General features: G+C 38.2%; 1 protein-coding gene across 2 annotated transcripts; it reads right to left on the reverse strand.

Annotated features, from left to right (window-relative positions):
* Positions 1–639: 639 nt before the first annotated feature.
* GID8 (GID complex subunit 8 homolog) lies at positions 640–12,521 on the reverse strand. 2 transcript variants are annotated; one of them, XM_043983912.1, is made up of 5 exons: positions 12,313–12,521; positions 10,225–10,354; positions 7,502–7,698; positions 6,843–7,040; positions 640–1,077 (listed from the first exon to the last, which is right to left on the reverse strand). In XM_043983912.1, exons 2-5 carry the CDS (start codon positions 10,340–10,342, stop codon positions 904–906), a joined length of 687 nt encoding a protein of 228 aa, XP_043839847.1. In that variant the 5' UTR covers positions 10,343–10,354; positions 12,313–12,521; the 3' UTR covers positions 640–903. The 2 variants fall into 2 exon arrangements, with proteins under 2 accessions (XP_043839847.1, XP_043839848.1); XM_043983913.1 differs by lacking the exon at positions 12,313–12,521 and adding an exon at positions 11,924–12,083.
* Between the last annotated feature and the right edge of the window lie 9,834 nt (positions 12,522–22,355).

Genomic DNA, 22,355 nt, shown 5'->3' on the forward strand with positions numbered 1-22,355 from the left:
TATGGTCATTTTTAAGGCTGCAGTTAACCCTGCTGGTGTCACTGCAAAAAAATCCCATTGTAACAAAACTGATATTAAAGAGATTACAAGGTCTCTTTAGAAGCCATTTTGGTCATTCTTGAAATCAAAAAGAAACCTTTATTTTCAGCAAGACTGACTGCAAAAAAGATGGTTCATTGATCCATTGTGAATAAGTCTCTCACCATATAAAACACCAAAATATATATATATATATATATAAAAAATTAAAACATACAACCCCTGCCCCCCCCCACTCCACTAGAAACCATACAACCCAAAAAAACAATACCAAAGAGAAATCAAACACAACACCCTCACAAAAGATGTCCTTGAATTACAATTTACAAGTTTATACACTGTTTTCCTATGCAAAAAAAAAAAAAAAAAAAGGGGGGGGGGACCCAGAAGAAAAATGCTTGATGAAAATTTGACAGAACTTTGTGGTTAAGAAAATGCATTATCTGGCTACTATAACTTAACATAAAGCAAATAATCAGTGCTCCACAAACATTTTAAGTGTGAGGCATTCAGTTGAACTGATATTCTTTACTAAATGCAGCGCTTGAATGGCTACTAAACTAAAACCCTTCAGTGTCCAATCAGAAAAGCACTGGGATGTTAAAATGCAAAATGTACTTTATCTAATTCTTTAAAATGTATCATAGTGCATAGCCTAAATCAGACTTTCAAAGAGATATGCCTTTCAACACAATTTTTTCCAGCATTTAAAAGGATCATTTCTCCCCTTTAAGATGTTTGCTCAAAAAAAAAAAAAAAAGAAATCAAGTCCTGTACTGTAGTAAAAATCTTTCAGTCACAGACTGATATAAATGAAGAATAATGTGCAGTAATAAAGTTGCTTGCTGTCCTTCTGCACATGTTTTACTTGGGTTCCTCAATTGTCCCCTTGCTGAGGTCTGTCATTTTGGGATATTTTACTTTCTTCTGATCCAGTTCATTCTGAGCCCATAGTAGTAGCTTCAGTAACTTTGCCAACTTAGGTGTTGACTCACGATTTTCATAATCTAGGACAGCTTGATTAACTTCACTCCACACCTAGAATAAAAAAGATTAGAACATAGTAATTATATCATTAAGAACAAGCGAATACACTATCATAAACTTCACACTTCTTCCAAATAACCCCTTTTAAAAAAAGCAGAAGTTTGCTAAATAAATAGCAGCAAAAATTTAATGGGCATTTACTACATACACAAAACTGTGACATACATAGGCTAGCCACAGTTCCTGATCAAAAAGAAGTTAACACATATATACAAATAATTATAATAAAAGGAAAACTGGGACAGAATGGCATTATGATGGACATGAACAAAGTGCTTTACAAAAATCACTTTTGGCTAGTATAGGAATCAGAGGGTTGAGGAGGATGTAGCATCTGACCTGGGCCTGAAAGACAAATTCGTGATCTAGGATTGGAAGGGACAAATAAACCAACCCCATCATTGTAAGGATGAAAATAATATGTCCCAAAGAATTTAACAGCTAGGCTTTTAATATTCAGATATCTAAGACAGCATTATAAGCAAAGAGTATAGCATGATCAAAGCCATAAGGTATAAAAGTGTGAGTTCTAATTAGGGATAGTTTGCTGTAGCTGGAATGTAATGTTCATGTAAGAAAGCATTAGGAGGGCAGCTATGTGGCACAGTGGATAAAGCACCAGCCCTGGATTCAGGAGGAACCGAGTTCAAATCTGGCCTCAAACACTTGACACTTACTAGCTGTGTGACCTTGGGCAAGTCACTTAACCCTTGTTACCCCACAAAAACAAAAAAACAAAACAACAACAAAAAGAAAGCATTAGGAGATGAAACTGAAGTTGGGATCAGATTGTAAATGTATTTAAGTACTAAGTTGAAGAATTTGGCTTTTATGCTTGTAGGCAATGAAGACTGCTATAAGTGTTTCAGTAGTGGAATAACAAGATAACAATTCTGCACACACAAAAAATATCATGGCATTTATAGGCTGGGAAGAAGAAGTGAGAAGAAAAGTAGAGGCAGAGAGCTGTTAGATGGTTATTCCAGGGGCATTTATGTGGCACAGTGGATAAAGCACCCGCCCTGGATTCAGGAGGACCTGAGTTATAATCTGACCTCAGACACTTGACTTTTACTAGCTGTGTGACCCTGAGCAAGTCACTTAACCCCTCATTGCCCTCAAAACAAAACAAAACAAACCATAGATGGTTATTCCATTAGCTCAGATGAAAGATAGTAAAGGCCTCCAAAATTGGGTGTAACACTGGGAACAAAAAAGGATAACAATGAAGGTGATTACAATAATGCTAGTAGACAACCTTTACATAACTTTCTAGCTTTACAGAAATTCATATTACGCAAATTCAACTTTATGTAAAGAATTCTAAAAGAAATTCTTATTCCAAAAAAACACCTATGTTAATTTTACTGTAATGCACTGTGTAAGCCACCATGGCTGGCTTGATACTTCTACTGCTCACCAAAAAAAAAAAAAAAGTCTTTAAAGTTGCACAGTAGATAAAGCACCGGCCCTGGATTCAGGAGGACCTGAGTTCAAATCCCTCCTCAGACACTTGACACTTACTAGCTATGTGACCCTGAACAAGTAAGTCACTTAACCCCAATTGCCTCACCCCCCCCCCAAAAAAAAGTATAAGTGAAAGCAGAACGAGACAGGGAAAGATTGCAGTTGCCACCACCTGATCTAAGGTTTGGCTTAAGACTTGCAATACCAAGAGAGGAAACCTCTGCCCAGCTCCATCCACTGTCCTGAATATCTATCTTCACCCAGTATGAGCTCGGGTACCATATGTCTGTCCCTAGTCCTCTTTGAGTTGCCCATCCTCTCCTATCTGTCTAGGCCCCTCAGTCTGCCCCTCATCCGTGTATTCATCTTGGTTCCAGACCAGGATCCCATGAGATTGGCCCCAGTGCCCTAGTGTTCCTCTTCCTGCTCTAGCTCCCCCTGCTCCCTCTACAAGCCAGTAGTGCCCTTGCTTGACTCTCTCCCCTCACTGACTTCCTCTTTCCTTCATTGGCAAGCAAATTCACCTTACGTTATCTCTTATCCTGTCTATAGTTTATACATCATTTGCTAGTTATCTCCTCCTTTACCCAATTAGACTATGAACTCCTTTAAGTTTGGAAAAGATTGTCTTCAAACTTTTCCATGAAGTGCCTGGCATATAATAGGCACTTTAAAATGCTTGGCTGAATTCCAGGTCAGGAAATTCCCTCTACCAATGCAGACTGGCAACAGTTTTGCAACTTTAAAGTCTTAAAGATATGCTTGGGGAAAGTGAAGAGGAGGAAGAAGAAAAAGAAGTCTTATTGTAGAGGGCAAGAAAAAGAATAAGAAAATAGAGAGGCTGACAATTCGAGTATCTTCCTTACAAGGAGAATCATTTACAATTGTCCAAGGAAAAGGAGAGAAACTTTTGGAAATTCAAACAACACACTTCCAAGTAAGAAGAAAACTGAGAAAATTTCATAAGCTACTTTACAACAAGCCAGGCATAGTAGCTTTTCTAAAGAAGACTATATGTTCACTGGCTTTCCATTCAAAAACAGGAGTAAACAATGTTTAAAAAAAAAATGTTCAACAAAATTCAAGGAATACCATGTTAAAGAACAACTGTGAATCGGTAACCAGAACCTTGAATTTTTTTTTTTTTTTTGGCAAGACAGTGAGGGTTAAGTGACTTGCCAGGGTCACAGAGCTAGAAGTGTCAAGTGTCTGAGGCCATATTTGAACTCAGGTCTTCCTGAATCCAGGGCTGGTGTTTTATCCACTGCACCACCTAGCTGCCCTCTAGAACCTTGAAATTCTTAATGCATCCAAAACCTCCTGGTAAGCCACTGCAAACAGTTAGACAGACTGATAAACAGATAGATGGACAGAATGAAGTAGATATAATAAACAAGCAGATAGATAAGAAAATGAATAAACAGATTAGATAGATAGATAGATAGATAGATAGATACATACATACATACATACATACATATATACATGGATGGATGGGAAGTCCACACCAAACAAAGGCAGTAAAAAAGAAGGCAGCAGCTCTGGAATGGCAAGAAAGGCTAAATGTACTAATGCTCTGAAATTTTATTAGATGACAAGTAGTGAAGATGAAAAAAGAAAAGGACTCTTTAGAGGAAGAAGATAAAGTGAAGATACCTAAAAAGATGTATAAAAAGTGTTAATGTCAAAAAAGACAGCAGTACTAAGAAAAATCAAAATAATTCCAAAAAATAACATGAATCTGAAGATAATTCAGATTATAAGTCTTTAATCAAAAAGGCTGGGGAAAAAAAACACTACAGATGAAATACTAAAGAAGTCTGTAAAAAAAAAATCTTTGGGCCAATGTCAACTTGGAGGAAGTCATAATAAAACAGATTTACGAAAGTGTTTATTAAAACAATCCTTTATGATTTCTCTGAAAGAAAAGATTTCATCAAAAAAGACAGTTAAAGAGTTAATTTCATGAGACAAAGATAATTTATATAGGTTGCTGATTTGATCTGGTCCAGTAAATTCAAAGATCTGAAAAACACCAGAAAAAAGAACGTATTTTCTTTTCTAAATCTTTGTTAGCTAAACATTCCTAAGCAAAACTGACTGCTGACTTTGTGCCAAGTGTTATGTAAAAATCTGAGTTCACCCTTTTAAATTGCATTTCTATACAATTTTATCAGTTGAGATTTTTGCACAACATTTCCTTTTTTTATAGTTGTATATTTTGTACATTTTGGATTTGTTTATATAAGGTAATGAATTTTTAAGGCTGTTGTAGCGTTTAGTGTGCTTAATATTAGTAGCTTGATAAGGAAATATGTTTAATAATCAAGTAGAACAAAATCTGCTGTAACTACTCAAAGAATTTGGGTCATTGCAGTATTGCTAGGTAGTTGACAAGTGACAACTATATAGAATTTTAGAGCTAAAAAAGGACATTTTCAATTTGTTCAATAACCTAAGAGTTAAGGTCCTAGAGAAAGGGTCTTGTGGGAAGTTTTAGGAAGGAAATGAAATAGAAAATCAATTAAGGACAAAAGAATTGTTTTGCTATAAGGTAGTTAGGTGACATAAATTAGTTATGTTATCTTGGCTAGCACTGTGAGGACTTCCTCCAGCTTCACTAAGCACTATATGAACTAGAGGAAAGGCAAATAAATAGTGGGAGTAATCCTGGAATGGAGCTTGGTAAGTATTCTATTAAGGAGTCTACAACATTTTTAAGCATCATGCTAGGTGATGGTTCACAAAAATACAAAATGTCTTTTTGCCCCCAAGGAACTTACAATTCTCTTGTATGAAGTGGGTGGTGGCAGTGAGTTTAGGCTACTCTTTTGAGAAATCTGATGCTAAAAGGAAATCATTCAAGGAAATAGCAAAATCAAGGCAAATATCCTTTTGTTTCTTAAAGTTTGCAGGACCCAAGCATATTTGTAAGTAGAGAAAAAAGCCAGTGTCCAGAAAGAAAGGGACAGACAAAACAAAATGAAAGGGAGATAGATAACTGTTAGAATGAAGTCTTCTAGGAAACAGAAAGAGGCTGGCTCAAGAATGCAGAAAAAGATTAGTTCGACCAAGAGAAGTGAAAAGTAAAGACAAAACATCTGAAATGAAGAGAAGTTTAAAAACAACTATCATCAAATAATTTCTTGATAAAGCTGGAAACAAGATAATCTATTCAAGAATGAGCTTGCAGGGCTTGAGAAGAATTCACAAGATTTAGAATACTCATTATGAGAAATTCAATGGAAAAAAATGAATAAAAGACTTCCAGGGAGCGATGAAGGGTTAACTGAGGATAACCGAAATAAATTTATAATCTGAACAAATCAGTACTGTTTTGTGACTCTCTAGTAAGACTTTTTAAAGATTAAGAGCAGGAAAAAATATAGCACATGGTGGAATAGATTTATACACACCTGAAAAGGAGCAAGACAGGTACAAAAGCAGATTAGATAAATTAATCCAGAATGTTGGGGAGGTGTCAGAGGGAGTGGGAAGGAAGAAAGGAATGGAGTAAAGGGAATTAATCCACGATGACACAATTCCAAAATAACCTTTACAAATATGGTTTTCAGGGGCAGCTAGGTGGCTCAGTGGATAGAGCACCGGCCCCGGAGTCAGGAGTACCTGAGTTCAAATCCGGCCTCAGACACATAACACTTACTAGCTGTGTGACCCTGGGCAAGTCACTTAACCCCAATTGCCTCACTTAAAAAAAAAAAAAACAAATATGGTTTTCAATGTAAAGAAACATGAAAAAGGACTATATAATTAATTCTTCTACAGATAAGATAGAAAACCATAAGTGATACAGAAGTGTAATTCAATATAATTTTGCAATGAGGATGTTTTTATCTTTTTTCATGAAATTTTTAAGGGATTACTAGGGGTGGGGAGGGAGCATTCCCCACAACATCAAACTAATATGCTTTGGGTTTCTTTTTTTAATTTTCAAAAAAAAAAATTCCAATTACAGGTAAAAAAAATTTTTAACATTTGATATTTAAAATTTTAAACAACAAATTCTCTCCCACCCTTTCTCCTCTCTCCCCTCATTGAGAAGGCAAGCAATCTGAAATAGGTTGTACATGTACAGTCATTATTCTGGGTTTCTTGAAGTTTAAAAAACTTGGAGGAAAAAGACAAATAGTGTTGCAAGTAGAACTCAATACCATATTAACAAGGGACATATGAAGAAAGTGCTTTCAGAAATGTCTTCACAGTAAAAATTCACGATTCTCCTTTTCATTTAAAAAAAAATTTTACAAACTCATTTTACTATTCATTACCTTTTGCCGCTGCATCATATTAAGCAAATCTCCAAAGGGTGACTCTTCAGGATTATCAAAGGCAAGCAAAGCCAAAGTGCGTTCCATTTCTGTCAGGCATTCTCTACTTTCCTCTCCTTGTTCTGCCAACTGCGTCTGTGCAAATTCCAATGCCGCTTCTGTTTCACGCTGCCGAATCAGTTCAATCAAATGTTGTTGCTATACAAAGAAAGTTTTTAAAAATCAGCTAAAGACACTATCCAGTAGTGAAGCATTTTCTATTAATTTGTTAGATGTTGGCCTAAAATGGTAAATTTTCAAGTATTGCTGTGTTTACTTTTTAACAATTAAAAAAAGTGAAATAGCACCTGAAAATTACATTTAAAAATATCAGCAGGAAATTTTTTTTTAAAGAGATTTTAGAAGTAGCAAGTTAATTCTTTTTTTTTTTTTTAGTGAGGCAATTGGGGTTAAGTGACTTGCCCAGGGTCACACAGCTAGTAAGTGTTAAGAGTCCAAGGCCGGATTTGAACTCAGGTACTCCTGACTCCAGGGCCTGTGCTCTATCCACTGCGCCACCTAGCCGCCCCGCAAGTTAATTCTTATATATAATTTTACATATTGTTGGCAACCCTTACTAAGTATCTGGAACCTCAAGATGTTCCCCTCCTTAAACTTACCTGTAAATGAAAATAAAGATACCGATTTGTGTCTAAGAGCTCTGGATGTAGGCTATTTATCAATGCAATAGCTTCCTGAATCTGACCTTTCAATATCATCTCTCGGATTTTGATTCGTTCATCTAGTGTTTCTAGATCAACACTGGGCTCAATTCCAGATTCCATCCGAAACTTTTCTGCAGCTTCCTTAAACCCCTCTGAAATAGAAAAATGTGTATTACTAAATTAATTTAAACGAATACTACAAGGAACTTTATTCTTGAAGGCCATTTTGCCTTGATTAAATGCTCTCATACCAACTAGCTACTTAATATAAAAATTTTCATCTGTATTATTTCACGGGAATAATAATTCACTTCCCCACAGTTATTCCCTTCCTATGCCTAAAAAAGTGACTAAAATCACCAAACCCTTTGACCCACTGCTAAACCAAAGAAAGGTCCCATACAAACCAAAATATTCATAGCACTAATTCTGTGGTAGCAAAGTATAGGGGTAGATTACTATTGAATGGGGAATGTCTAAACAAATTATGGCACATAAATACAATGGACTACTTCATTATACTGACAAATATGAAACATTCACAGAAACACGGGAAAACTTAATAGAAATGTATACAGAATGAAGAACCTGGAAAGTAACATATAGCTACAACAATGCAAATAGAAAGAACAACAAAAAAGAAACATTTGCAATTAGAGATAGGGAAAAAAAATGCACCTCTTCATTTCTTTGCAAAGGTCAGGGACTATGGGCGTGGAATCTTGCATATATTGTCAGACTTGGGTTGATATTTTGGTTCGTTTTATTGAATTTTGCCCTGCCCCTCTTTTGTTTTTTGTTTTGTTTTTTTTTTTTTTACAAAAGACGGCTAACCAGATTGGGAAGACAGAGGGAAGGGGTGGGAGATTGAAGGAGATATATTCAGAAATTATTGTGATATAAAACAAGTTGTCAACAAAATAGTTTTACAAGAAAAAAACAAAAAAGTTCTTTATACGATCACAAACTCAATGACCTCCACAAAGCCAACATCATATTCAAAGAATCATAAAGCTGGAAGAAACCTTATGAGATTATCTAGTCCTATCTCTAATATTTACAGACTAGCTCGATTCCAAGCAGTTAAGTGACTTTCCCAAAACCATGTTGCCTTAATAATCAGAGATTTCACAGATTATAAATAAATGACACATATATGCTTTGGTGTGGACTACTTCAAAAAAAACTTGGTTTACTGGCAAAGATCCAGAGAAGCCACAGATCTGGTTTCAAGTGATTAACACAGACTGACAAAGTTATAGAAGTGTTTGCTACTTCTTGTACAAGTTTTGCAGTACTCATAAACAGGGGTGTTATTATTTGCTAACACCCCTATTTCTCAACATGATTCAACAAATCATTATAACATCAAAGGTTAATTTCATTTTTTGCTCTTTAATGTATTGGGTCTCTTCGGGAAAGAAGTCAAACTATTTTAACAGACTAGAAAAGGTAAGTGGCATTCAACATGTAAAGATGCAAATCATTTTCAATTTCTACATTAACTATATCTTATCATTTTAAAAAAACCATCCCATAAGCTGACTATATTCAATTCAAACCTGCAAAGAATATGGGAAATATTCTTTGGAAAGTAGACAGTGATCACATTAGATTTTATGTCATAAAGATTGGCTCATCATAAGATTGGCTGAGTGATAAAACTTTTTGGTCATACCAAATCATAAAGACTACCAATAAGACAAATAGGTAGGGAGCCACACTGGTAGAAGTACCCATACCACCAAAATCATTGGTCTCTTCAGGTATTTTTTTTTTTTAGTTTTATTTCTATGTATTCATACTGTATTAATGATGAAGAAAAGATCATTTGAATGCAGTTCCAAAGTCGACTGTACACTTTCATCTTTGTATACTTTTAAGTTATTGTGTATTCGTCCCTGTTCTTTCCCCCTCCCCCTTCTTACCAACTACAATGATAAACTCCTTTAGAGCAGAAACTGTTTCCTTTTGATCTTCTCATACCAAGGGGCCAAACACATTAATAAGTGCTTCATAAGTATATGCTGAACTGAAATGTTTCTCAATTCAATTTCCAAAGTGTAATTACACAATTAAGTGTCCGATTTTTTATAAATATATCCATGAGACCTTGGAAAAATTGCAAAGTTTTTTAAGAATGAAAAAGATTGGAATAATTTTAAGGGAAATATGCTTTCTCTGTGTGTGAGGAAGTATTGGCTGTTGACAAAATAAGGAACAATTTCAAAATAAAAAATAACGAACCAGTATACTTAGTGTGCCCTTGCTCACAGACTGAACTGAGGAAAAGAATAAATGGCTTTCAAATAAAGTAATAATTACAAGTTACATTTAGCATAAAACCATATTTTTTTGGTCTAGGATTTAGATTTCATCTACTTAAGTAAACTCTAGATTGCTTGCACTGAAGCAATCTCTCTGCAACCTATAGGATTAGAAAGCTAATTAAGGAACAGAAAGGTTAAGTGAATAATCCATGGTAAGACCTGTAGTACCTGTCTGAAGCAGGTATCTTCCTAAATCCAAAGCTGGTCACCTATCCATATAGATGCTGCCCATTTACAAAGGACTATTATGAAAACCTAAAATTTCACTACTAAGTGACAAAGTTCTGCTTCTGTATAAGAAACAAAGATAATTTTCAAGAATTTATGAAATGTCATTTTCCAAATTACCTGTAACAAGATAGTTCATAATGAGGCGGTTCATATCAGCTCTCTGTATATGTAAGTTATTGAGTTTTTCCATCCACTCATCTTTAGTGATTTCATCGGGTTTTTCTGCATAACTCATTCTGAACTATTTCTATAAGTAAAAAAAAAGTATAAACTTGGTCATGAGTTATAATGTATAAAAAAACAAAGTTTGATCATCACACACATAGGAATAACAGGTATTATTTATTTGTAGTTAACTACCAGATTAATGAAAGCTCTTATTAAAAACCAATGTTTATATTCCTGGTGAAAACAATAAGTACCCAAAATTTATGACCTTTAATTGCACAGGTAGAAAAAAAAAGTCTGAAATTTATTCTTTCTTCAGCATTATGCAACAGTCAGAGTTAAATCCAAACCAAATTAAGATCCAAAATTCATAAATTTAAACTGGATTTTTCCAATCATTTTGTAATTGCTATTTATTTTTTTAAATTTAAGACAGCAATTTGCATACTTATGCTTGGGAATTTTTACATCAAAGATTCTTTTTTAAAAATGTAATGTAAGTTCCATTTTCCAGAGACCCAAGCTTGAGGCTTTAAAATTAAAATATTAAATTGCTATTAAGGTGACCATAATTTAAGAGTAAAGATTGCATTTGAAACTTAACTGTCATCTCTAATCTGAACAAAAACTTCCAGTAGAGACATTATCTGAATTGTAAATACTATATACAACATCCTTCCCTCACAAAATCCATTCAATTTTACACCTACACATTTCCCACCCACTTTAAGAGTTTTACAACCAAAGGCATTATCAATAAGTAAAAGCAACTTATAAGAACCACAAACCCACCTTAGACCAATATCACCTTAGCTCAACTAATTAGTACAAAAGTGATGAAGGACAAGTATAATTTTCCAGCCACTTCTCCTCGGAAATTATTTGCCTATATAATCTTAAACTGAACTATCTATACGTCCTGTCAATCTACGGGACAGTAAGTTTCTTAAGGAGTAAGGAGAGAGTTTTATCTGAACTCTATGTACTCTCTCCAAGCAGAGTTTTTGATATAACATTTTAAGGCTTTTTACAAAGCTTTCCTCACAACAGCCCTGTAAGTACAATTGTCAATGCTCCCATTTCACAGATGAAGATTTAGTCACTAATCAAGATCAGACAGACAAGAAATAGCATAACACCATAGGTTTAGAGCTAGGAAGAACATAAGGGACATCTAGTCCCAACTCCCTCATTTTACAAATTAAGAAATGGAGGTGGGGGGGGGGCGGGTGGCTAGGTGGCGCAGTGGATAAAGCACTGGCCCTGGATTCAGGAGTACCTGAGTTCAAATCCAGCCTCAGACACTTGACACTTACTAGCTGTGTGACCCTGGGCAAGTCACTTAACCCCCATTGCCCTGCAAAAAAAAACCAAACAAACAAAAAAAAGGAAATGGAGGGGTAAGTTGACTTGTCCAAGGTCACCTAGATACTAAGTGACAGACGAAGGATTCTAACCCAGGTCCTTTTACTCGAAATCCTAGAAATTCAAGATTCCTGTGTCTCCGACTGCAATTTTTTACCCCAATACACCACGCCACCTTTTCAAAGATAAAGGATAAAAACGAAGATTCTTCCACCCCCTTCTGGACTGGGGTTTTGCCCACCCTAGATATTAGCACACAGAAAAACGCAGGAGGCTGCCTTACTTCGCTCCAGAGGCGCCTCCACGACACGCAGACTTTCTACCAGCAGGCGCCACTACCTTCGCGGCCATCGAGACCAGCAGGTTCTGAGTGCAGCCGATAAGACTGCCCGGCCCGCCTGGCGCCGCTTCTCTTCGTCGCCCTCCTTCCTCCTCCTCCTCCTTCTTTCCATTTCAACTGCAAGGCCCGAGGGCCCGCCAAGCCCAAACCAGCCACTCTCCCAAGACCAAAACAAACAGCGTCCTAGAACCCCGGCCCCGCCCACCGCGGAGGACAGCGTCGGACTCTGGGAGCCCGAAGGCGGGAGGGATGGAGGAAGGCTGAGAGGAGGCCACCCTCGGGCCCGGCTTCCTGGGCCCCCCGCGGCCCCCTCCCCGCCGACGCCATCTTACCGTGAGGATCCCGCCTCTTGGCTGCGCGGTCTCGGTGACGGCCCCTTCTCCACGGCCGATTTGAGGGAGGGGGTCGGGGAAGGGGGAGGGGGAGAGAGGTGGCGGCAGAAGGGCCTGAGGAGAAGGAGGCGGAGGCCGCAAAGGAGGGAAGATAGGCCACCCGCCCCCTCCCGCTCAACGATATCTCGCGAGAGTTCCGAAATGGCGACCAATGAAATCTTCCCGTGAAAGGATGGGGGAGGGAAGGACACCGGAAAGACAAAACCGTCGCTTCCGTCTTTACGCAGAAACTTTTTCTTTCTGCCCCCTTTCCAACTCTCTTTCAGCATTTCCCCCAGAGGATCTATGGGAAGGGACGAGAGCCAATCAGAGGACACCTTCCAGAGGCCAAAATGGACACTGGGTGGACGTCGCGTAGTGATTGCGTCACCCAGTTTGTCGGGAAGAGGAGGGGGCCACTAACGCTATTAACTCCTCCCACTAACACAATAATTGTTGGTTGAGAGCTTGGAGTTGGAGAAGGAGGCTGACTTAGACTTGTGGCCCAAAATGTTGAGCCAAGGAGTATGTGGGAAGCCAAGGGATGTGTATTAATATCCCACAGGTCTGCTCAGCTGAAGTCCCGTTGGACGTGGGTGGTAGGACTATGTTAAAGATCAGTGTGCCCTTTAGGGTTTAGCCTAAATGTCGGTCCATAACAGGGTTACATACGAATAGAAAATCATTTCCTTCCCACCCACCTTTTTTTGCTGGGGGGGGGGGATGAGGAGGGATTGGGGAGGAGGTGAGGGAGTGAGGGAAAGACCATTTCCCTCGGACAGCAGCTTCCTTCAAACTAGCAAGGCCTGGCTTGAACTTCCCGTTGCCTCCCCCCCTTCTCTCCCAATAGTTTGTGCCAATTCCCCGAAATTACCGTCTATTTGCTTTGCATATATTTTAGATATACTTAAAATAAGAACCTCTCCTTCCTCTAGTCCCCCACCTTGAAATGAATGCATCTAGATGTCTGGATGTGATGTTTCTTTGTATCTTCTGTAGACCACTTGACACTTAAATACTCAAATGGCTCTGTTAACCCGTTGGTTGGGAAGTACCCTCCAATAATGTGAATTGAAATGCATCTATGGCTGTCCACTCCATGTGACTCTTGTCCATATCTTCCCAGAAGACTTCCAGAGGTAAGGTCCATTAGTGTTGGAGGCCTTACTACCTTTCTCATTCCTAAGAATGGGAGGGTACCAATGGAACACTTTAAGTGTACATGTGTCTTTCTTAACCGTGTAACTAGTCTATCTTCCTCAATACAGTTCCTTGATCCCATCTTTTTTTACTCCTGGTCTAATTTAGAGTTTCTCATTGAAGTCTACATTATTCCTTCTCACACCATCCAATCAGATTGTCCTATTTACTGTTCCCAAGGACCTTCCCATCTCTGGGACAGAGGCCATCTCTGGCCTTTGCATTGGTAGGCCCACATGCTTGGGACCCATTCCCTTCGTTGCCTGTCTGCTGCTTAGAATCTCTTAGCTTCTGTCAAAGCTTATCAAGTAATAACACTATGGGGCCTTTCATGATTGATCGATCCAGGTACTATTTTGTATGCCTGCATCCTGTTTCTGCTTTTCTATTTTTGTCTTTGTATCTCCAGCACCCAACACAGTGTCAAAAACATGTTGGGAGCTTAATATTTTATTGGTTGATTATAGAGGATAGATAGGTTCATGGCCTAGGATATCATTCTTGCCCCCTCACTTTCACTTCCTACTCAATCTGTTGCCAAGAACTATTCATTTCACCTTTGCAACTTCTTTCAGATATGTCCCCTTCTCTCCTAATACTGTCACCACCACCCTTTTGCAGGCCTTCATCTCCTCAGGCCTAGCCTATTGCAATAGCCTGCTAGTGGGTCTGCCTGCCACAGGTCTTTTCCCACTCCAGTTCATGCTCCATTCAGGTTCCAAAATGTTTTCCCTAAAGCCCAGGTTTGATCAAGTCACACATACAGTGTTTTAAAAGGTTTGAGAGACATAATTTCTGGGTAATTTAATCATTTTATTAATAATGCAAACATATTTGTTAATGAAATGATGGTCATTTGGCTGTCTCTTATACCAAAGACCTCTCACAGTGGTGGTAGGCTCACAGCTTATATGTACTTGGAAGAGTAGGTCTTCCTGAGGGTGATTGTTTTCCAGTTCTTTGCTGCATTAAAATGTACATCTATGAATATCTTTGTAAATACGGATCCTTTCCCTTTGTCTTTTTGATCACTTTGGGTCATAAGCTTACTAAGTGGTACCAATGTATCAAATGTGGTAGTCATTTCTTCTGAAGCAGTTGTATTCCATATCCTATTGCCATATGGTGACATTGTTAATATATTAGTCTTGAAAGATGGATCTTTTCTTTCATTGTTGTTGTTTGTCCTTTGTTTTTGAAGAGGACCATGACAGATATCATAACTTTTAAAGTCACCAGCCTCATTCTTTCTTCCAGAGCCATCTGGGTCCAGTGGCAAAAAAATACAGTCAGGATGACTGGAGATGGCCCAGATGTTTGAGGCAGTCGGGTTAAGTGATTTGCCCAGGGTCACACAGCTAGTGTCAATTGTCTGAGGCTGTATTTGAACTTACAGTCTCCTGACTCCAGGGCCACTGCACCACGTAACTGCCCCCTTTCTTTCCTTGAAAGGAAGAGAAAAGGAAATAAGCTTTTACACAGCACCTACTATATGCCAAGTACTGTACTAATTTTTTTTTTTCACAAATATTATTTGATCCTCAAAACAATCCTGTGAGGTAGGTGCTTTTGTTATCCTCATTTTATAGTTGAAGAAACTCAAGTGACTTTCCCAGGGAAAGCTAGTAAGTGTATGAATCTGGACTTGATTTCAAGTTTTCCTAATTCCAGGCCTATTGTTCTGTTACACTACCATGGGATGATCAAATACAACCTTGATGGGAAGCTCAAGGTCAGCAAAAGAGCTTTGCAATTTTCCAAAAGCAATCCAGGTCACGTTTTCATCTCTGGGACCAACTTGTGCCTTCTCTTTATAGCATGTCCCAGGTATACATACTGATGGATAAGGATATCTAACTATAAGTTGAAATCTAACCAATAGATATTCATCCAATTAGCCTGTCTTGTGTGGATGGACAATCCAGATTCTTTTAAGTCATTCCAGAGTTATTCCAAGTGGCACTGTAGTGTTCTGGTACTTGATGCAGATCATCATAAGGCCATCTACAGGCAAGAATATCTGGAAGACCGCACCAACCACAGGCAATCCTTGTTTGGTCTAGACCCTGCCCTGGATTTTCTCCATCATAACAGCAAATACTTTAGACAAATGTATATCTCTTTGTTTTGTGTCTCTTCTGATGTTTATCAACATGGAGTCATTGAATAGAATTTTTCTGTTATCATATAGTCCAAGGAATTTTATTTTATTTATTTATTTTTTGTTTGTTTCTTTTATGGTCTTTTGGGGTGGGGGCAGGACAATGAGGGTTAAGTGACTTGCCCAGGGTCACACAGCTAGTAAGTGTCAAGTGTCTGAGGCTGGATTTGAACTCGGGTCCTCTTGAATCCAGGGCCAGTGCTTTATCCACTGCGCTGCCTAGATGCCTCCAAGTCCAAGGAATTTTAAATGGTTCTGATATATAAATAGAAAACAGTTTCTAAGAGAGCACATAAGGTAACATTTGGTCTTATGAAATCAAATATCTTTTTAAAAAAAAATCAAATGATAAACAAGTTTACGTTGTGCAAGAAAACACAATGGCACCTTATCTTTGCTACATTATTTAATTAATTGTGAAATAGTATAGATGTGGGGCAGCTAGGTTTAGAGCACCAGCTCTGGATTCAGGAGGACCTGAATTCAAACACGGCCTCAGACACTTAACACTTACTGGCTGTGTGACCCTGGGCAAGTCATTTGACCATAATTGCCTCACCAAAAAAGAAAAAGAAAGAAAGAAAGAAAAAGAAATAGTATAGATGTGTTCCATTAATGAATATTGCTTTTGAAAGTTCTATTGTTCCTTACCAGGACCCTCTTCAATTCATGTATAGATGATTTAATAAAGATTTTGTAATAGATGAGAAAGTTAGATAGGTTGGTAATTATTAGTGTTCTCAGAGTTATGAACCTCTCTGCCCTTCCTCTCTGCCTTTTTATTAATAAGGTCTGAGACTTAATTCTATGCTTTTGGTATTGGAAATTTCCCTCCTTCAGATATCTGGTACATTGATCCCTATAATCAAAATCCTTAGTTGTACAAAACTATTCATAGCAACACTAGAAACAATTTTAAGTGGACGTTAATTGAGGAAGGACTCAAATTGTGGAATAAAAATGTACTGAAGTATTATTGAACCATAAGAAAGAGTACCTAGGGTCCCTTTCAACTCTAAATATGTGATTGTGAATATGAAGGATTCAGAGCAATATATGAAGTTATATAAAGTCATGCAGAGTGAAGAAAGGACAACCAAAAAGTAGTAAACTTTGACAGCTGTGTAATTAAAGACAAAGAAATAATGATAGCCACATATCCATTGTATCTATACAAATGGTCTAAAAGGATCATGAAAATAAAGACTTGTAACTGCCACTGTGTTCAAATATACATCTTTTTGGGCAGCTAGGTGGCGCAGTGGATGGAGCATCTGCCCTGGAATCAGGAGTACCTGAGTTCAAATCCGGCCTCAGACACTTAACACTTACTAGCTATGGGACCCTGGGCAAGTCACTTAACCCCAATTGCCTCACTTAAAATATATATACATCTTTTGGGTTGAGGAATAGGAATCAAATAGCTAATTTACACATACCATTTCTTTTTTTTTTTTTAAACAGGGAATACCCAAACAGGTGAAATCACAGAGTCAGATCCTAGATTTTGAGTATTGTTTTTTGTTCTTTTGTTGCAGTTTTAATATTTGAGTGCTTGTAGTTGTCAAGGAAAGTTTCAGTAACATTTATTTTTTAAATGATAGTTCCCCCAAAAAATGATAGCTCCCATTTCCATGACACCTCAAGTATTACAACATTTATTCCTGAAAACAGCTCTGAAATAAGTTGTACAAATATTATTGGCCCCGTTTTCACTGTCTCATAGAAGCATGGAAGTATATGATATGAACAAATAGCTATAATATACAATAATATGTGACAAACACATTGTACAAAACAATGTTCTTTGAGGTTTGAGAAGAAGATTGTCACCAGTGGGCATGAGAGAAAATATTTGTGATCTTCAGAGTAGAAAGAAAAAAACTCAGAGTCAATATCATAAGTGATCAATAGAGTTGGAAAGGACCTCAGATTTCAACCCCCTGATTTTCCTGATGAAGAAACTGAGGCTCAGAGAGATAAGTAACATTCTCAAAATTTGAGAATTTGATTATATTTGCTTTGCTTTTTGAGACAGCACACTTTTTTGGGGGGGTGTGAGGCAATTGGGGTTAAGTGACTTGCCCAGAGTCACACAGCTAGTAAGTGTCAAGTGTTTGAGGCCAAATTTGAACTCAGGTCTTCCTGAATCCAGGGCCAGTGCTTTATCCACTGGGCCACCTAGCTGCCCCCTAGAGACAGCACACACTTAACATAGGACTACACCACCTCTCACGTCAGAGGACCTGAATTCAAAGTCTAGGTCTGCTTCTTACTATCTATGTGACTTTTACCAATTCATTTCCTCTCTCCCTGGGATTCAGCATTATCATTGATAGAATGAAAGGATTGGATTAGAAAGTCTATAAAGTCACCCAGCTCTAAATCCTAAGAACCTACGAACTTCTGGCTAAGGGGATCAGGCAATTTTTCATGGAGAAAGCTGTATTTCAGGTGAGCTTTGAGCATATGTAGGTTGTCAAGAAACCAAAACCAGAATAGCCCATACAACAAAGCAATATCATAAATTAATTCACTGAGATACTCAGAGACAAAAACTTTAACCTATAGAAACTGGTCCCATTATCAGGATTTTAGGCTTCAGGAAAAAAAAAATTATGTTCCAAAGTCGTAGTATCAGAAATTTATAGCTGAAAGGAACTTTAGAGGCCATATAATATGGCCCAATACCCTCTCATTTTACATTTAGTCCATGTGAATCCCAGGTTATCCTTATCCCACCATTCCATCCTCACAGATGAGTCTCTCCTGATGGTGTAGACACTGTCACTAGTTGATGTGGAATACCATTTAAGTCACAGATGGGAAGAGGGATTGAATGGTTGCTATCCTAAGGGTACAAATTTAGGATACTGATATGAATATGGGGAGTTCCAATATTCTCTGGACTCTTTAAAGGAGGATATCTCTGAGAAAGAAATGCTTGGATTTAGAGTAATGATCATTTAATCTCTTTTTTTGGTAGATATGCCTAACAAAGTATGCCTAATTTTGCAGCTGTAGTTCACCTCTGCCAAAAAAGAGGGAGGCATGTTTCCTTATCATCTGAAATTGCTGCATCAATTAGAGTTCTGATGTTTTTCAGTATTGTTTTCTTTACAATTTTGTTTTCAGGATGTAGATTGTTCTCATGGCTCTATTTCTCTCTACATTTGTGCATTCAAGTCTTTGCAAGTTTCTCTGAAATCTTCATATTCATTCTTTCTAATAGAATATCCATATTTCCACTATCCCAAATACTTCAGTCTTTTCAGCTGGCATACATTGCACAATTTCCCTTCCCCCACAGTTCCTGTCTTGTGAATTCCAGTCAACAAAATTGGACTTTACTCGTGTCCATTTACACAGTCCAAGTTCTCTGATGAAGGGCTAATAAATGAACCACGTTCTACAGGAAGCCTTTCTCCAAATTCCTTTTAATTCTAGTGTCTTTCCTCTGTTGATTATTTCCTATTTATCCTGTGTGTAACAAGTATATACGTATGTATCTTATTTGTATATAATAGTTTGCAAGTTGTTTCCCCCATTAGTGAGATCTTCAGGGGCATGGACTGTCTTTAATCTTTTTTTGTATCCTCAGTACTTAGCACAGTCTTTGCAACATTTTAGGCTCTTACTAAGTAAGTAGTTATTATGGGCAGCTAGGCGACAAACTGAATAATGTTCAGGGTCTGGAATCAAGAAGACCTGAGTTCAATTTCGACCTCAGACATTTACTAGCAGTGTGACGCCGAGCAGGTCATTGAACCCTAAATTTGCCTCAGTGTGCTCATCTGTAAAATGAACTGGGGGCAGCTAGATGGCGCAGTGGATAGAGCACCGGCCCTGGAGTCAGCAGTACGTGAGTTCAAATCCGGTCTTGGACACTTGACACTTACTAGCTGTGTGACCCTGGACAAGTCACTTGACCCCAATTGCCTCACTAAAAAAAAAAAAATGAACTGGAGAAGGAAATGGCAAACCACTCCAGTATCTTTGTTAACAAATGGAGTCAGGAAGAGTTAGACACGACTAAATGTCAAATGCGTATCGACTGCATGCGTGCCTAAGATTTGATTGGGTAAGGCTTTCATTTTAAGAGTGATGGAGAAATCACTTTTTAATGAGCATAGAGTTTGTGGAATGGACAAGAAAGTATAGTGGCCAAAAACTACCACCTACTTTCTCTTGTGTGTGTTGTGTTGTTTTGTTTTGTAGCTTCCTCATTCGCAGCCAATCCGGGTCTCATTTTAAAATTAAGGGAATTATTTTGATTCCTCAGTAAAGCGTGATAGGTCTGAGCGGTGAAGCCACGCCCACAAAAGATGACGTTTCCCGGAAAGGCGTCGTATTGGGAGGACAAGCGACATTGGCTTTCGCAGCTGCAGCTGCTGCCGCCGCCGCCGCCGCCGTCGCCGCCGCCACCACCGCCTCTGGACAGAAACCGCTTTAGAGCCGGGGGAAGGAAAAGCGTTTTGCAACACAATATCTGAAGGGATACTGCAGGTAAAAAGCTATGCTCCCCAGAAGGACAGCAGGAGGAATTTTAAGTTTAACCCCCACCCAAAAAATTATTTTAAATGATCATTGGTGGATTTTGAAAGGAAGGGGGCCCCCAAAGAAAGGAGATTGAAATCATGGAGGAGCCACACGTCCTTGCTTGGTTTTTAGGGCTTCTCGGGCAAGCGCCGGGAGCTGAGAGGCAGGCAGCCACCCAGCCTGCAGCTTTTTATGGCTTAATTTTCTTGGCGAGTGGAAGGGAGAGAAAGCGATAATCAGAATTCCGCAAAAAGGGGGGTGGGGGGGGGAGGAGAGATCACTGGCCTAGTCTTAAGGAATAAGAATTGCGATTACAATTTCGACCTTTTCTGTCTTTCGGAACTAAACCAAATGTGAAAAGAGCTACTTTTAGAATTTGATGTATCCCATGATTTGGGGAGGGCGGGCTCATGGAAACATTAGCTGGTGTTTGTATAGCCGTTACAAGGAACCCCAAAACAAAACCTGTATTTTCTCTTGACTTCCAGAGATGCTGGTAATTAAGTGAAAATAAAATAGGCATCTTGTTGCCTAGTTCATCTGTTTTTTTTTTTTTCTGATGGTATTTTTCTTTGGGAATCTACCTACAGCTTGTGACATTACAGTGGTTTCTGTAAAGGGCTTGTCTAGAACAACTGGACTTTTTAAGGCTGATGTTCTACTGCTACTTTGAAATTTTGCTAATGACCTTATTCCTTTCATTTAAAAGAATCTCTGGAGAAAGTACTCTTCTTTTACGGACACAATGTTTGTAATAAATGCACACACCTTTCAGATGCCACTACAGAAAGAAAACCTGATGTCTCCTTGTCTGGGTTTCCCTACCTCCTTTGCCACTGCACACACAACACTACTGACTCCATTTTTAATGTCCCTCACCATCTCTTATAAACGTTTGCATGGTGTATGTCTTAATCTATGCATATTTAACATGGGTATGTATAGTAAAGGTATTGATAAAAATTAGTTTGACTTAATTTTTAAAATGTATCAATACTCATGGAATTATTGGAGAAAAATGACTTAGTCCATTTGGACCGTCTTTGTGTTGTGTATTTTATAAAGTTTGCCTAGGCTACCAACAACTCTTTGGCTGTTAAAATTAAACTAACAGTAGCCACTAACTATAGCTTTGTAATTTTCTGTGACCTATTCCTTGGGAAGAAGGGGATGTGGGAGAGGTGAGAAGTCACTAGTCACACTCCTGGTGGGAGGAGTAAACTATGCAAGAAACTAGCCTGGGGCTGAAACCGTTCTCACCTTGGACTCCTTTTAATTTGTATTTAAAGCCCACTGCTTTGGCTCTAGACTGGACCTACTTTGAGACCTTTGGAATAATCCATTGTTTTTTAAATGATGGCTTGACTCTTCTAACAAAATTTGAATAGCTAACTTATGCATGAGAGTTGTTGGCTGCTGCGGGTTCTCCACACAAAATCATTTACTTTTAAATGTCTACTTAAGTATGTTAAATCATTTGTATTTCTATATGGATGGGGCCAAGTTGTACCAGGTAGGCATTCTTCTATGTATTCCTATACATTTCCCCTGGTTCTACATCCAAAGGTGGGGAAAGAAGCCTAGAAGAAATCATCACTGAAGTCCATGGTACTGTTTTTAGTTACTCAGCAGCTGTGTTCCTCGAACTTTAACTAAACATTTTCAGGCCTTTGGCCATGTCTGCTGTATATCAGATGCTAGGTAAGCTATTGAATTTTGTTTAATATGAATGAAAAATGCATTCAGTGAAGTTAACTGAGTTTACTTCCAGGCTACCTTCCTCTCCCAATATTTTGTCCTAAATACATTCAGCTTCTCCTCGTGTAATTTGCATGATCTTTACCTTTGAGAGGAATGTTGTATTTTTAAAGTGTTCCTTGGATTACTTACCCTTGTAAAAGTTCCCAATTCTTATTCTCAAATTTTGTTCACACCTTGTGGTCATCTGAGAACCCGAGTTCAAATCCAAACCTCGGGCACAGTCAATTAACCTCTTTGGCACCCCACATGTAAAATGATTTGGACTTTGTTGTTTAGTACTCAACGGACTCTTCCTAATCCCAGTTGGGGTTTTCTTGGCAAAGACACTGGAGTGGTTTGCCGT

The sequence above is a fragment of the Dromiciops gliroides genome, chromosome 2, assembly GCF_019393635.1.
Source record: "Dromiciops gliroides isolate mDroGli1 chromosome 2, mDroGli1.pri, whole genome shotgun sequence".
NCBI classification, from domain to species: domain Eukaryota; kingdom Metazoa; phylum Chordata; class Mammalia; order Microbiotheria; family Microbiotheriidae; genus Dromiciops; species Dromiciops gliroides.